This window comes from Anthonomus grandis, chromosome 19 (assembly GCF_022605725.1).
Source record: "Anthonomus grandis grandis chromosome 19, icAntGran1.3, whole genome shotgun sequence".
NCBI lineage: Eukaryota > Metazoa > Arthropoda > Insecta > Coleoptera > Curculionidae > Anthonomus > Anthonomus grandis.
In genome coordinates, this window is record NC_065564.1 from 7131591 (window position 1) to 7148613 (window position 17023).

General features: G+C 32.3%; 1 protein-coding gene across 3 annotated transcripts in view; it reads left to right on the forward strand.

Moving 5' to 3' along the window:
• Positions 1 to 16440, forward strand: part of LOC126747138 (zinc transporter ZIP11) — a 126875-nt gene extending 110435 nt beyond the window's left edge. For all 3 annotated transcript variants that reach the window (XM_050455635.1, XM_050455636.1, XM_050455637.1), the window contains exon 7: positions 15663 to 16440. In XM_050455635.1, the coding sequence (XP_050311592.1) occupies positions 15663 to 15741 (79 nt within the window). In that variant the 3' untranslated portion in view covers positions 15742 to 16440. The remainder of the gene's footprint in view (positions 1 to 15662) is intronic.
• Positions 16441 to 17023: the final 583 nt, after the last annotated feature.

Here is a 17023-nt window from a genome sequence, read left to right on the forward strand (position 1 = left end):
TAATATATTTTTCTTTCTATGCGTATTAATGTCACTGGCATCAATCTTAAATTACTTTACGTCAGCTAGTTTGTATAACAGTCTAGTTCATTACGTCAGTTTATGTTTTATTTTTCTTTTTTTATAAAGTATTTCTGTCTCTTTCTATTTTAGCTAATTAGCCTATTTTAGTTTTTTTTGCTCCACGTCAACGCATTAATATATATTTTTTTACAATGCTTATTAATATCACTGGAATTAAAGTTAAATTACTTTACGTCAGCTAGTTTGTATAACAGTCTAGTTCATTACGTCAGTTAATGTTTTATTTTTCTTTTTTTATAAAGTATTTCTGTCTCTTTCTATTTTAGCTAATTAGCCTATTTTAGTTTTTTTTGCTCTACGTCAACGCATTAATATATTTTTCTTTCTATGCTTATTAATGTCACTGGCATCAATTTTAAATTACTTTACGTCAGCTAGTTTGTATAACAGTCTAGTTCATTACGTCAGTTAATGTTTTATTTTTCTTTTTTTATAAAGTATTTCTGTCTCTTTCTATTTTAGCTAATTAGCCTGTTTTAGTTTTTTTTGCTCTACGTCAACGCGTTAATATATTTTTCTTTCTATGCTTATTAATGTCACTGGCATCAATTTTAAATTACTTTACGTCAGCTAGTTTGTATAACAGTCTAGTTCATTACGTCAGTTAATGTTTTATTTTTCTTTTTTTATAAAGTATTTCTGTCTCTTTCTATTTTAGCTAATTAGCCTGTTTTAGTTTTTTTTGCTCTACGTCAACGCGTTAATATATTTTTCTTTCTATGCTTATTAATGTCACTGGCATCAATCTTAAAATACTTTACGTCAGCTAGTTTGTATAACAGTCTAGTTCATTACGTCAGTTAATGTTTTATTTTTATTTTTTATAAAGTACTTCTGTCTCTTTCTATTTTAGCTAATTAGCCTATTTTAGTTTTTTTTTGCTCCACGTCAACGCATTAATATATTTTTCTTTCTATGCTTATTAATGTCACTGGAATCACTTTTAAATTACTTTACGTCAGCTAGTTTGTATAACAGTCTAGTTCATTACGTCAGTTAATGTTTTATTTTTCTTTTTTTATAAAGTATTTCTGTCTCTTTCTATTTTAGCTAATTAGCCTATTTTAGTTTTTTTTGCTCCACGTCAACGCATTAATATATTTTTCTTTCTATGCTTATTAATGTCACTGGCATCAATTTTAAATTACTTTACGTCAGCTAGTTTGTATAACAGTCTAGTTCATTACGTCAGTTAATGTTTTATTTTTCTTTTTTTATAAAGTATTTCTGTCTCTTTCTATTTTAGCTAATTAGCCTATTTTAGTTTTTTTTGCTCTACGTCAACGCATTAATATATTTTTCTTTCTATGCTTATTAATGTCACTGGCATCAATTTTAAATTACTTTACGTCAGCTAGTTTGTATAACAGTCTAGTTCATTACGTCAGTTAATGTTTTATTTTTCTTTTTTTATAAAGTATTTCTGTCTCTTTCTATTTTAGCTAATTAGCCTGTTTTAGTTTTTTTTGCTCTACGTCAACGCGTTAATATATTTTTCTTTCTATGCTTATTAATGTCACTGGCATCAATCTTAAATTACTTTACGTCAGCTAGTTTGTATAACAGTCTAGTTCATTATGTCAGTTAATGTTTTATTTTTATTTTTTTATAAAGTATTTCTGTCTCTTTCTATTTTAGCTAATTAGCCTGTTTTAGTTTTTTTTGCTCTACGTCAACGCGTTAATATATTTTTCTTTCTATGCTTATTAATGTCACTGGCATCAATCTTAAATTACTTTACGTCAGCTAGTTTGTATAACAGTCTAGTTCATTACGTCAGTTAATGTTTTATTTTTCTTTTTTTATAAAGTATTTCTGTCTCTTTCTATTTTAGCTAATTAGCCTGTTTTAGTTTTTTTTTGCTCTACGTCAATGCATTAATATATTTTTCTTTCTATGCTTATTAATGTCACTGGCATCAATCTTAAATTACTTTACGTCAGCTAGTTTGTATAACAGTCTAGTTTATTACGTCAGTTAATGTTTTATTTTTCTTTTTTTATAAAGTATTTCTGTCTCTTTCTATTTTAGCTAATTAGTCTATTTTAGTTTTTTTTGCTCCACGTCAACGCATTAATATATTTTTCTTTCTATGCTTATTAATGTCACTGGCATCAATTTTAAATTACTTTACGTCAGCTAGTTTGTATAACAGTCTAGTTCATTACGTCAGTTAATGTTTTATTTTTATTTTTTTATAAAGTATTTCTGTCTCTTTCTATTTTAGCTAATTAGCCTGTTTTAGTTTTTTTTGCTCTACGTCAATGCATTAATATATTTTTCTTTCTATGCTTATTAATGTCACTGGCATCAATCTTAAATTACTTTACGTCAGCTAGTTTGTATAACAGTCTAGTTCATTACTTCATTTAATGTTTTATTTTTATTTTTTTATAAAGTATTTCTGTCTCTTTCTATTTTAGCTAATTAGCCTATTTTAGTTTTTTTTGCTCTACGTCAACGCATTAATATATTTTTCTTTCTATGCTTATTAATGTCACTGGAATCACTTTTAAATTACTTTACGTCAGCTAGTTTGTATAACAGTCTAGTTCATTACGTCAGTTAATGTTTTATTTTTCTTTTTTTTATAAAGTATTTCTGTCTCTTTCTATTTTAGCTAATTAGCCTATTTTAGTTTTTTTTGTTCCACGTCAACGCATTAATATATATTTTTTTACAATGCTTATTAATATCACTGGAATCAAAGTTAAATTACTTTACGTCAGCTAGTTTGTATAACAGTCCACTTCATTACGTCAATTAATGTTTTCTTTTTATTTTTTTCTAAAGAGTTTCTGTCTCTCTCTCTATATTATCTAATAACACAATGTAGGTTTTTTTGCTGCACGTCAACCTACTATTTTTCCTTTTTTGTATTCTAGTTGTTATTGTCACTGCAATCAATTTTACATTACATACTTTACGTCAGCTCGCCTTCTTTTTGTTTTCTTCGCATTTCAAAATATTCCTGTCTTTCTCCACATCAATAATCTCAATCTACTATACAATATTTTTTGCTCTATACGTCAGCACATCCTCCTAGACTAATTTAGCAATTTTTCTTGCCATATTTGCTTCGCTTTAACGCATCTATCATTATTGCTGTCTCTCTTTAGGTCTGCCAAGCGTAGTTACTCTCTTTCAAATTATTGTTTTTTTGCTCCACGTCAACTCACTATTTTTTCTTATACATTCTGGTTCAATTTAAGTAGTCCTCTCCTTTTCTACAGGAAGTAATTTTTTTTTTTACTTCAATATATCTGATTATTTTGCTCCTTATGCACGTCAGCAAAATGCATTTTTCTGTGTTAAAACTAATAAAATTCACACTCTTTATTAGTTTTTTTACCACGTCAGCCAATTTTTTTTTTAATAAATAAGGTGATGTTTTTGGTTTCTTCACGTCAGTCAACGTGTTCAGTGAATCTAGTTTTGTTGTAGTCTACGTCAACTATCTTGTTTTCACCAACACGGGAAATATCGGAAAAAAGGAGAATTGGTTGACGTAGAGCAAAAAAAAAAACTAGATTGGGTTATTAGCTAATACAGAGAGAGACAGAAATACTTTAGGAAAAAATGAAAAGAAAACATTTAAAAAAAAAAAAATCAAAGTAATTTAAAATGGATTCCAGTGATATTAAAAATTTTAGTAAAAAAAAAGGGAAAAATATGGATTTGACGTGGAGCAAAAAAAACGCATATTGAAAATGGGTTGTTACGCTTGGCTGACGTGAAGGAAGTCACCAATGATATTCAATATATATATTTAGTAACACTGTTTATTTAAATTTCTTGCAGTAGGGGGAATTTTTTTTTTTGAATTACTTCATTTTCTTGGTTATTTAAACGAAGTTCTTAAAACGTGCACACCAGCTGGTTTTGCCTTTACGTCATCACGCTCGTACAAGTGTATGCGTGAAAGTGCGAATACGCGCAAATTCCATCACAATTTTTACTCCACGTCAGCCCACCTTTTTCAGAAGACCGGTAAGCGAAAAAGCGGCTCTGCGCATCCAACAGATCAAACTGCCTTGGCATGCGCAGCAGGATCATTTTTAAATTGAATTTTGCCCGGGAAATTGCGTGTGCAGTGGTCGGCATTAAAAGAGTCGTAAAGTTTTATACGATTTCCCGGAATGCGCTCGTAACAACGTATAAACGCACCGTCTTATTCAAATATAAATACAGAGAGAGAGACTAGAGAGGGAGAGAGACAGTATATACATAAAACTGAAATATTTAATATACAGATGTGTATGTACATAAATGAAAATCGCAGCCGTATTGTTCGGTAAATTGCTTGTTAAAATATGCTGAATGTCCGCTTTGTTTGCGACAACAAACGCCCGTTAAAGGAACACCGGTGGGACATGAGGAAACGCGTTAGTTTTGATTGGATTTTTGTTCGATGGCACTGCGCATGCTTCAAAACTACCCCTTCTATCGCTAAATTTTTAAAGTTTATTTAAATTTGACATAATTTAATGTATGAATATTTAGTATAAAAACAGCGTTATTAGATCGGATAATATGGACGAAAAATAGTGATTTTTCAAAAGAATTTGTTACTGGGCAAATGTTTGGGGTGGGTGGGGGGGGGGGGTAAGGGTTTGTTTTGATGAAAAACAATGTTTTTGCAGAAAATCTATATTCAATATTTAATTTAATAACACTGTTTATTTAAGTTTGATATAATTTTATACATAAATATTTAATATAAAAAAAGCGTTATGAGATTGGATAATATGGACGAAAAACGTATGTCAGTCTCGTGTCAATTTTTTTAAATGCCGAAATTTTCTTTCTTGTAAACAGAATCGTATATGATATACGTTTAATAAATATACCTTGACCGTATACGATTGATAAATATACCAATAGTTTTGTATGTTTGAACCTAGATAATGAAAAGGTGTCTGGAACCAAAAAAACTGAAATTTTTTAAAACTTACTGACTTATCTTAAAAAACTAAATTTTCATTTATTTGCGATAAAAAATGACATAACTATTGCCATTTTCATTAATCACTTATAATTTTCTTAAAAAAAACCTTTTTTTTTCAGGCAATTATTTTATGCAAAAACCCGTTTTTCATTAAACCTACCCTTGCCCCCCCACCCACCCCACACAACTTACCAGTAAGAAATTGTTTTAAAAAATAAATGGTTTTCAAAATAATACGCATGAATAACAGCTGGTTTCGTCGATAATATATCATCTAATAACACAGTTTGTTTATTGAAATTTGATATAATTATATATATGTATATTAATAAATATTTAAAACAAAAACAGTTATTAGATTGGATTTTATAGACAAAAATCGGTGATTTTTCAAAAGAATTTCTTACTGGGCAAATGTTTGGGGTGGGTGGGTGGGGTAAGGGTTGTGTTGAAGAAAAACAATGTTTTTGCAGAAAATATATATTAATTTAATAATATTGTTTATTTAAATTTGATATAATTTTATATATAAATATTTAGTATAAAAACAGCGCTATGAAATTGGATAATATGGGTGAAAAACTGTGATTTTTCAGAAAAATTTCATCAAAAATTCGAGATACAGTAATCGACTTTAAAAACTAGATATGTATTACATTATATGCCTTGGTTTCGAGAAATAAAAGGTTTCTCACGTTTTTACTCGAAAACCTTAAGTTTATGTGAAAAAAGTATAGATACAAAAAGTATAGATTTTTTTTATTATCTATAATTTTTTTAAAAAGCATTTTTTTCTCAGGCAATTATTTTCTGCAAAATCTCGTTTTTCATTAGACCTACCCCTGCCCCCCCACCCACCCCACTCAACTTACCAGTAAGAAATTATTTTCAAAAATCATTGTTTTCCAAAATAATACGCATGAATAACAGCTGATTTCATCATTAATATTTAACGAAATAACAGTTTATTTAAATTTGATATAATTATATACATGTATAGTAATAAATATTTAATACAATAACAGTGCTATTAGATTCGATATTATGGACGAGAAACGGTGATTTTTCAAAAGAATTTCTTACTGGGTAGGTAAATGTTTGGGGTGGGTGGGGGGGCTAAGGGTTGTGTCGATGAAAAACAATGTTTTTGCAGAAAATGCACACCTCACAAAAATTATCGCATCACTTAAATATTTTAAATTTTTTGCCTGTTTTTTAAAATTTTATTGATATCGATAATTAAATCACCAAATAATACGACTTTTTCAACATTTATTTTAAATCAGTTCAATCTACAGAGGACAGACATTTTGATTTACCAAAACATACAAAAATCAAAAAAATTATACAAAACATGTATACAAAAAAAAATGAACTTTATTTAAGCCAATGAATTTCTAATAGCGTGCGTTACCGCCCCTGGCTCTAATTACAGCTTCCATTCATCTTCGAAGGCTTCTAAACAGGTTCTGGAGGTATTCTTGCGGCACGTTTGCCCTGAAGTCAAAAAGAACAGTATGAAAATCATCTAGTGTTCTTATTGATGCTGATGCTGAATTTGCCATCCTAGATGGTCCCAGACATGTTCTATCGGATTAAGGTCCGAGCTACGTGCAGGCCAATTTAGGGTGGGTATCTCGAGCTCTTCTAAGTATTGCCGAACAACTCTAGCAGCGTGTGGACAGAATTATCACCGATATATTGCATATAAGGCACTACATGAGGTTCTAGGATATCGCTTATATACCTGTCAGCATTTAGTCTTCCATCGTTCACTGGTAAAGGGTGTTTTTTTTAGAGGCGGAGAACTTTAAATTGAAATTAAACACAAAATATTTTATTGATATGAACGAATTTGCTTTTATATTAAAGATTTTTTTTTTGGCATTAATATTTAAAAATGATTTCGGGCATGTGACCCCCACGGCTGGCGCGTACGTGGCGTAATCTAGAGGTCCAATTTTCACACACTCTTTCCAGTACTGCAGGCTGTATTTCGGCATGTATCACGCGTCGTATGTTGGCTTCCAAGTGCTCAAGTGTTTCGGGTTTATCAGCGTAGACATGCGGCTTAACATAGCCCCAAAGAATATAATCTAATGGCGTCAAGTCGCACGAACGAGCTGGCCAGTTTACAGGTCCATTTCCTTGAAATTATTCGTTGCTCGAATGTCTCTTGCAGTAAATTAATTGTTTGGCACGCTGTATGGCACGTGGCACCGTCCTGCTGAAACCACATTTCTGCAACGGCTTCCAATTGAGGCACAAAAATGTTTCTGTATCGCTCAAAGTTCTGACCATCAGCATTTCTGAAGACATAAGGACCAATGATTCCACCGGCTCATAAAGCGCACCAAACGGTTAGTTTTTCTGGATGTAACGGTTTTTCGCCAATAGCTCGTTGATTCTCATCCCCCCAAATTCGGCAATTCTGCTTGTTTACATAGCCATTTAACCAAAAGTGTGTTTCATCACTGAACAAAATTTTCATATGAAATCGTGGATCAACAGCAATCTTTCCTTCCGCCCATTCAGCTAATGTACAGCGCAAAAGATGATCCTGGGGTTTCAACTCCTGGACAAGTTGAATTTTATATGCTCGCAATCCGAGATCTTTGCGCAAAATTTTCCATAAAGTGGATGGACATAAGTTCACTTGTTGAGAACGACGACGAATTGACACATTTGGATCATTATCAACACTATGCTGCACAGCAGCTATCGCTTGTTGCGTGCGCACTGTACGGCGTCTTATGGGATGCGTATTGTCGACTAGAGTAAAAGTATTGCGAAAACGATCAACAGTTTCTCGAATTAATCTCTCTGAAGGAAGATTATGAGCACCATAAAACTCACGTAATGCCCGATGTGTTTCTCGAATAGAACCATGTCTTTCAAAATAAATTTGAACAATTTGGAAACGTTGCTCCGGCGTGAGTCTGTTCATGATGGATTGCCAAACCAAACTAATCTAAAAATAACCCAGAACTGTCAGGTCGGCTGTCATAAAAAACAGTGTTGCCAAATGAAAGTTCTCCGCCTCTAAAAAAAAAACACCCTTTACTAGCTCCGTGTGATCCTTAAAAGAAATTCCTTCCCAAACCATGATAGAGCCACCACCAAAGCTTTCAGTTTGACAAAAATTAACCTGATCGTGCCATTCACCACGTCGCCTATATACTGGTGGTACACGCCTATTTGATGAATATAGACAAAATCTTGATTCATCCCTGAATAAAATATTGGACCAATCTTGAATATTCCAATTTGCATGTTCTCTAGCAAATTGCAATGTTGCTACTCGATGTTCTCTGGTAAGACGTGGACCTCTAGCTAGCACTCGTAAACCTGCTTCTCTCAACTATATCGAACTGTCTGTAGGCTTATTCGGACATTACGAGCAGCCAGTTACCCTTCTGCAGCCTTGTCCGGGTCGTCTGGATAGGTGTCCTGTTTCTTGGTAGCGATTAACAACTCTGGATATGGTGCTTTGTTGAACTCCCATTATCCGAGCGACGTATCTTTCACTGCGGCCATCTTCTATGAGCGCAACGATTCTAGCGGCTTCTTCATTAGTCACATGTCTTGTTAAACGTTCAGGCACATCCATTATTAATAATAAATTTAAATTTCCACTTTAGAATAAGATTGATATAATATTATTATATATATTTAACGATATATGATGTGTCGCTTGGGCAATTTCGATTAGAACGAACATATCCATTTAAAAAGAAAATTGAGAAAAATGATCTCCTATTAAATGAAAATTGAAAGCAAATGAAGAACAAATTCCTCCTCACTACAAGGAACTTTTCACAAAAAATCCCTTTTAAAAACACTTGGAACAGTGTGACTGAATGAAACCAAGAATATTGAACTTGGAGTAGGTGGGTGAATCCAAAGAGAAAACTACCAGAGGGAGCATGCGTACTGAAACGTTTAAAAACCACCATAATTAATCGTCGCTGATTGATGTTTTTCTTTTTATTATCGTCATCTCAAAGTGACCGCGTGTACGACCCGGTATCGATAACCGAGGAATTTATCGGGCTAATGGGTTCTTTCACTTCCCAAATTCTACGATTTTTATGAACGACGTGCCGAGAAACGTGTTTTCTTCTCTCTTTCTCTCTCTTTTCCTCGTTCAATGTTCATTTTCATTCATTTGTTTGTCGAGATATGAATGGAAGGCACTGAAAAAATGGACGTTTTTCTCTATTAGGTGGCCTTATCTCTTGTTGAACTTTGCGCCTTCACTTGGAAGAGTGTTTATTTCTTTTACAACGGGGCAAAGCGAGGGCACTGTGGGCCAAATTCACCATTAATCGAGACTTTGTAGATAGAATTCTTCTATGGAATGCCCTTTATATTGCTCTAGAGGAATTGCAGAAGCATCTTAAGTAGTTTGGAAGTTACGTCGAATCAAAGAAAATTTCCAGACTCATTCAAACTCGACATTTTTTTTCCAAAATGAAAAGTCTTAGAATAAGAAGGAATTATTTATTATTCCTGTATGTATCCTACGTCTATTGGACTGGGCGGAATTTTTTCTTGGATTTGCTTTCAATTTTCTTGATTTTTTTTAAAGGGAGTCTATCCTAATCGAAATTTGATGGAATCACTTAAATTTGCCATGCATTTGAATCTGTATTTCTATCCTTCTAGAAGAGTCCTTCTTAAATATTAGCATTACCAGATGATTTTTGATCAAACGGATAGAAATTAAATATTTCTTTTGCTCAAAAATTGTTTCTTGATTTTCCTGGACAAAGAGGTTTCTACTTCCAGACCTGGATTTATTAAACAAGGCTTTGGTCATTGAATTACACTTTTTCAGCAGCGTTTTTTTCCAGATATTTCAAGTAGAGTCTCTGAGAATAAGAATTTATTTCCAGGTCTAACTTTTACCTAGGCCTCATTTTTTCTGGATCTGGAATTTTCAAAATATCCTTCCAGGCTCTTGGACCTGTTGATTTATAGGTTTTTCCGCAAAGTCTTCTAAGCCATCAAATTCCTTTTTTAAAAAATTATCTTGAGTTAGGGAACTTTTTCTTGGATGTCTCCTAAGTGGTTTTGAGTTAAGGGAATTTTCCTTCATGTGTCTTCTTTGCTTTTGAGGGACTAATTCTTTTCTATTATACTTAGAGAGTTGATTTAAAAACTACCAATAAGGAAATCATTAATTATAATAATCTGGAAAGTTTGAAGTACCTACTTTAAAAAAAAGGCAGTATTTTGGCCAATTTTGGGTTTTTTCATGCAAAAAATTTTGCTTTTGGGGGACAAAATCTGTTCTAAAATACTTAGAGAGTTGATTTAAAAACTACCAGTAAGGAAATCATTAATTATAATAATCTCGAAAGTTTCCAGTACCTACTTCAAAAAAAAGTCCAAATTTTGGGCAATTTTGGGTTTTTTCATGCAAAAAATTTTGCTTTTGGGGGACAAATTCTGTTCTAATATACTTAGAGAGTTGATTTAAAAACTACCAGTAAGGAATTTATGAATTATAATAATATGGAAAGTTTCAATAATCTACTCCAAAAAAAAGTCAAAATTTTGGGCAATTTTCGATTTTTTCATGTGAAAAACTTGGCTTTTGGGGGACAAAATCTGTTCTAATATACTTAGAGAGTTGATTTAAAAACTACCAGTAAGGAAATCATTAATTATAATAATCTGGAAAGTTTCAAGTAACTACTTCAAAAAAAGTCAAAATTTTGGGCAATTTTGGGTTTTTTCATGTAAAAAAACTTTGCTTTTGGGGGACAAATTCTGTTCTAATATACTTAGAGAGTTGTTTTAAAAACTACCAGTAAGGAATTTATAAATTATAATAATCTGGAAAGTTTCAATAATCTACTTCAAAAAAAGTCAAAATTTTGGGCAATTTTCGATTTTTTCATGTAAAAAACTTTGCTTTTGGGGGACAAATTCTGTTCTAATATACTTAGAGAGTTGTTTTAAAAACTACCAGTAAGGAATTTATGAATTATAATAATCTGGAAAGTTTCAATAATCTACTCCAAAAAAAAGTCAAAATTTTGGGCAATTTTCGATTTTTTCATGTGAAAAACTTGGCTTTTGGGGGACAAAATCTGTTCTAATATACTTAGAGAGTTGATTTAAAAACTACCAGTAAGGAAATCATTAATTATAATAATCTGGAAAGTTTCAAGTATCTACTTCAAAAAAAATTCAAAATTTTGGGCAATTTTGGGTTTTTTCATGTGAAAAACTTTGCTTTTGGGGGACAAATTCTGTTCTAATATACTTAGAGAGTTGTTTTAAAAACTACCAGTAAGGAATTTATAAATTATAATAATCTGGAAAGTTTCAATAATCTACTTCAAAAAAAGTCAAAATTTTGGGCAATTTTCGATTTTTTCATGTAAAAAACTTTGCTTTTGGGGGACAAATTCTGTTCTAATATACTTAGAGAGTTGTTTTAAAAACTACCAGTAAGAAATTTATGAATTATAATAATCTGGAAAGTTTCAATAATCTACTCCAAAAAAAAGTCAAAATTTTGGGCAATTTTCGATTTTTTCATGTGAAAAACTTGGCTTTTGGGGGACAAAATCTGTTCTAATATACTTAGAGAGTTGATTTAAAAACTACCAGTAAGGAATTTATGAATTATAATAATCTGGAAAGTTTCAATAATCTACTCCAAAAAAAAGTCAAAATTTTGGGCAATTTTCGATTTTTTCATGTAAAAAACTTTGCTTTTGGGGGACAAATTCTGTTCTAATATACTTAGAGAGTTGATTTAAAAACTACCAGTAAGGAATTTACGAATTATAATAATATGGAAAGTTTCAATAATCTACTTTAAAAAAAAGTCAAAATTTTCGGCAATTTTCGATATTTTCATGTGAAAAACTTGGCTTTCGGGGGACAAAATCTGTTCTAATATACTTAGAGAGTTTATTTAAAAACTACCAGTAAGGAAATCATTAATTATAATAATCTGGAAAGTTTCAAGAACCTACTCCAAAAAAAAGTCAAAATTTTGAGCAATTTTGGGTTTTTTCATGTGAAAAATTTTGCTTTTGGGGGACAAAATCTGTTCTAATATACTTAGAGAGTTGATTTAAAAACTACCAGTAAGGAAATCATTAATTATAATAATCTGGAAAGTTTTAAGTAACTACTTCAAAAAAAAGTCAAAATTTTGGGCAATTTTGGGTTTTTTCATGTGAAAAATTTTGCTTTTCGGGTCAAAATCTGTTCTAATATACTTAGAGAGTTAATTTAAAAACTGCCAATAAGGAAATCATTAATTATAATAATCTGGAAAGTTTGAAGTACCTACTTTAAAAAAAAGGCAGAATTTTGGCCAATTTTGGGTTTTTTCATGCAAAAAATTTTGCTTTTGGGGGACAAAATCTGTTCTAAAATACTTAGAGAGTTGATTTAAAAACTACCAGTAAGGAATCTATGAATTATAATAATCTGGAAAGTTTCAATAATCTACTCCAAAAAAAAGTCAAAATTTTGGGCAATTTTCAATTTTTTCATGTGAAAAACTTGGCTTTTGGGGGACAAAATCTGTTCTAATATACTTAGAGAGTTGATTTAAAAACTACCAGTAAGGAAATCATTAATTATAATAATCTGGAAAGTTTCAAGAACCTACTCCAAAAAAAAGTCAAAATTTTGAGCAATTTTGGGTTTTTTCATGTGAAAAATTTTGCTTTTGGGGGACAAAATCTGTTCTAATATACTTAGAGAGTTGATTTAAAAACTACCAGTAAGGAAATCATTAAATATAATAATCTGGAAAGTTTTAAGTAACTACTTCAAAAAAAAGTCAAAATTTTGGGCAATTTTGGGTTTTTTCATGTGAAAAATTTTGCTTTTCGGGTCAAAATCTGTTCTAATATACTTAGAGAGTTAATTTAAAAACTGCCAATAAGGAAATCATTAATTATAATAATCTGGAAAGTTTGAAGTACCTACTTTAAAAAAAAGGCAGAATTTTGGCCAATTTTGGGTTTTTTCATGCAAAAAATTTTGCTTTTGGGGGACAAAATCTGTTCTAAAATACTTAGAGAGTTGATTTAAAAACTACCAGTAAGGAATTTATGAATTATAATAATCTGGAAAGTTTCAATAATCTACTCCAAAAAAAGTCAAAATTTTGGGCAATTTTCAATTTTTTCATGTGAAAAACTTGGCTTTTGGGGGACAAAATCTGTTCTAATATACTTAGAGAGTTGATTTAAAAACTACCAGTAAGGAAATCATTAATTATAATAATCTGGAAAGTTTCAAGAACCTACTCCAAAAAAAAGTCAAAATTTTGAGCAATTTTGGGTTTTTTCATGTGAAAAATTTTGCTTTTGGGGGACAAAATCTGTTCTAATATACTTAGAGAGTTGATTTAAAAACTACCAGTAAGGAAATCATTAAATATAATAATCTGGAAAGTTTTAAGTAACTACTTCAAAAAAAAGTCAAAATTTTGGGCAATTTTGGGTTTTTTCATGTGAAAAATTTTGCTTTTCGGGTCAAAATCTGTTCTAATATACTTAGAGAGTTAATATAAAAACTGCCAATAAGGAAATCATTAATTATAATAATCTGGAAAGTTTGAAGTACCTACTTTAAAAAAAAGGCAGAATTTTGGCCAATTTTGGGTTTTTTCATGCAAAAAATTTTGCTTTTGGGGGACAAAATCTGTTCTAAAATACTTAGAGAGTTGATTTAAAAACTACCAGTAAGGAATTTATGAATTATAATAATCTGGAAAGTTTCAATAATCTACTCCAAAAAAAAGTCAAAATTTTGGGCAATTTTCGGTTTTTTTCATGTGAAAAAATTTGCTTTTGGGGGACAAATTCTGTTCTAATATACTTAGAGAGTTGATTTAAAAACTACCAATAAGGAAATCATTAATTATAATAAGCTGGAAAGTTTCAAGTAACTACTTCAAAAATATGTCAAAATTTTGAGGAATTTTTCTTGAATGTCTCTTTAGTGTCTTGGAGTTTAGGGAATATTCCTTTAATGTCTCCTAAGTGTCTTAAAAAATTGAGGGAATTTTTTTTAGCTGTGTTCTAAGTGTTTTGGAGTTTAGGGAATTTTTCTTCAATTTCTCCTAAATCTCTTGAAATTGAGGGAATTTTTTTTAGGTGTCTTCTAAGTGTCTTGGATTTAGAGGAATTTTTCTTGGATGTCTCTTTAGTGTCTTGAAGTTAAATTAATTTTCCTTCAATGTCTTCTCAAACTGTCTGGAAATTAAGTGAATTTTTCTTGCAGGTCTGCTAAGTTTTTCGGAGTTACAGGAATTTTTCCTGGATCTCTCCTTAGTGTCCTGGAATTGGAGAAATGTTTTTTTAATGTCTCCTAACTGTCTTAGGGTCGAGAGAATTTTTCTTAAAATTTTGTCTCCCGAGAGGCTTTGAAAGCGGATTTTTATTTCTTGGGTGTCTGTTAACTGTGTTAAAGTGGAGGAATTTTTTGATGTCTTCTACGTGTATTGCAGTGGAGGGGATTTTTCTTGAATTATTTTCTGTTAAAGATCTTGAGTGGAGAAATTGTTTGTTGTTTTATTCATTGTTTTAGTGTCTGTGAAACGGATTTTTTTTTCTTAAATGTCTCTTATTTGTCTTGGAGTTAGGGCGTTTTTCTAACACCTCTCCTAAGTGTTTTGGAGTGGGAGAAATATTTCCTGGATGTACCCTTAGTGTCTTTGAGTTAAGAGAATTTTTCTTAGAAGTCTCCTAAGCATCTTGGAATTGTGGGAATTTTTCTTACACGTCTCCTAAGTGTCTTGGAGTTAAAGGAATTTTTTTTTGGATGTCTCCTGACTGTCTTGAAGTTAAAGAAATTCTCCTTCAATGTCTCCTAAAGTGTCTTGGAATTGAGGGAATTTTTCTTAGACGTTTTCTAAGTATTTTGAAGTTAAGGGAATATTTCCTAGATGTCTCCTAAGTATCCTGGAATTGGAGAAATGTTCCTGCAATGTCCCCTAACTGTCTTGGGGTTTTGGGAATTTTTCTGGCACGAATGTTTCTGACATCTTAAAGTAAAGAACATTTTCTTGGATTTTTCCTAAGTGTCTTAGGGTCGAGAGAATTTTTCTTAAAACGTCTCTTTGGAGTGGAAGGAATTTTTTCATGAATTTTCTCCCGAGGGTCTTTTTATTTCTTGGATGTCTGTTAACTGTGTTAGAGTTGAGGAATTTTTGATATCTTCTACATGTATTGTGTGGAATGGAGAGAATTTTTCTTGGATATCTCCTACCTGTATTGGAGTGGGACGAATTTCTTATTAGATATTCTTTTAAATGTCTTAAGTGGAGAACATTTTTTATTAATTTCCTTGCAAGTGTTTTTAAAAAAAAATTTCCTTTAATGTCTCCTAAGTGTCTTAGAGGTGTGGAAATTTTACACGTCTTACACGTCTCCTAGTACCTGGTAATGCGAATAATTTTTTCCTTGAAGTGCCTTTCCTCAACTCTACGCATGCCTAAAATGCAGCTTGGCAATTGCGACTGTCAATTTTCTCCCACCTAAAACTGGAAGTCCTTTTTTAGGTGGGAGAAAAATTCCTTCTCCCATCTCTCTCTTTCACCAAAAAAACTCGAGCACTAAACTGTTCCCTTCTTCTTTTTCAGCGAAAACGGAAAACTGGCCACGTGGGGCGCCGTCCTGGGCTTCCTGGTGATGATGACGCTGGACGTGGGGCTCGGGTAACCCGCCCCCCACCACCCGCGCGCCCTAGCGTCGAATTTAAATTAATTTTCGTGCGTGTCTGTCCCCCCTTAATGTATGTACACGAGAAGGATGAGATGATTGTTGATGATGTATATAGGTTAAGGCTACATTTAGATTTTATTAAAGTGACCAAAAATTTTAATTAGTAAGACACCAATTGTCAATTTGGGTGGATGTTTAGGCTTTTAGGGGGGCGTATAGGGCGTTTTCTCCTGTTCTCCATCTCTTTCCCACTCATTGTAAGGAGTCTTCAACTCACTTTCTTTTTTTGCGATACTTTGCAAACGCCCTCTATCACCCCCCACTACAGTTTATTTTACATGTTATTTATTTTATGGTTACTCCTGTAAATTTATTTATTATTTCAAGCCCGATTGACAGACTGAGCATGCGTGGACCGGTCTAGTCGCACATGCTCAGTATCAAGGGGTTAAAGGTCATTTAAATGACGGTTCCATGCTAGTTTAGTAGTTATATTTTATTATATGACTGGGTTTTCATTTAAAGGTTCGTACTTAATGATTTTCCGGGTGAAAACCCAGTTGTAAGGCCGCATTTGGGGCTCGTATTGCAATATGTGTTCTGCGCCTGCGCAATGTTTATGCAGTTTAGTGTCAAAAGCCAATTTTTGTAGCAACTACTGCTGTGATAAAATAAAGACACTGATATTTTTAAAAACAGGTTTTCTTTATTTAAACCTTATCCTTATAAAGTGTGAGAAAACGACGGTTGACTGATGCACATCGTCAGTCTACTGTGTGTCTCTGCGGTTATAGACGATGGCTGTCTGATGCACATCGTCAGTCTACTGTGTGTCTCTGCGATTATAGACGATGGCTGTCTGATGCACATCGTCAGTCTACTGTGTGTCTCTGCGGTTAAAAACGATGGTTGTCTGATGCACGTCGTCAGTCTACTGTGTGTCTCTGCGATTATAGACGATGGCTGACTGATGCACATCGTCAGTCTACTGTGTGTCTCTGCGGTTAAAAACGATGGTTGTCTGATGCACGTCGTCAGTCTACTGTGTGTCTCTGCGGTTAAAAACGATGGTTGTCTGATGCACATCGTCAGTCTACTGTGTGTCTCTGCGGTTAAAAACGATGGTTGTCTGATGCACGTCGTCAGTCTACTGTGTGTCTCTGCGATTATAGACGATGGCTGTCTGATGCACATCGTCAGTCTACTGTGTGTCTCTGCGGTTAAAAACGATGGTTGTCTGATGCACGTCGTCAGTCTACTGTGTGTCTCTGCGGTTAAA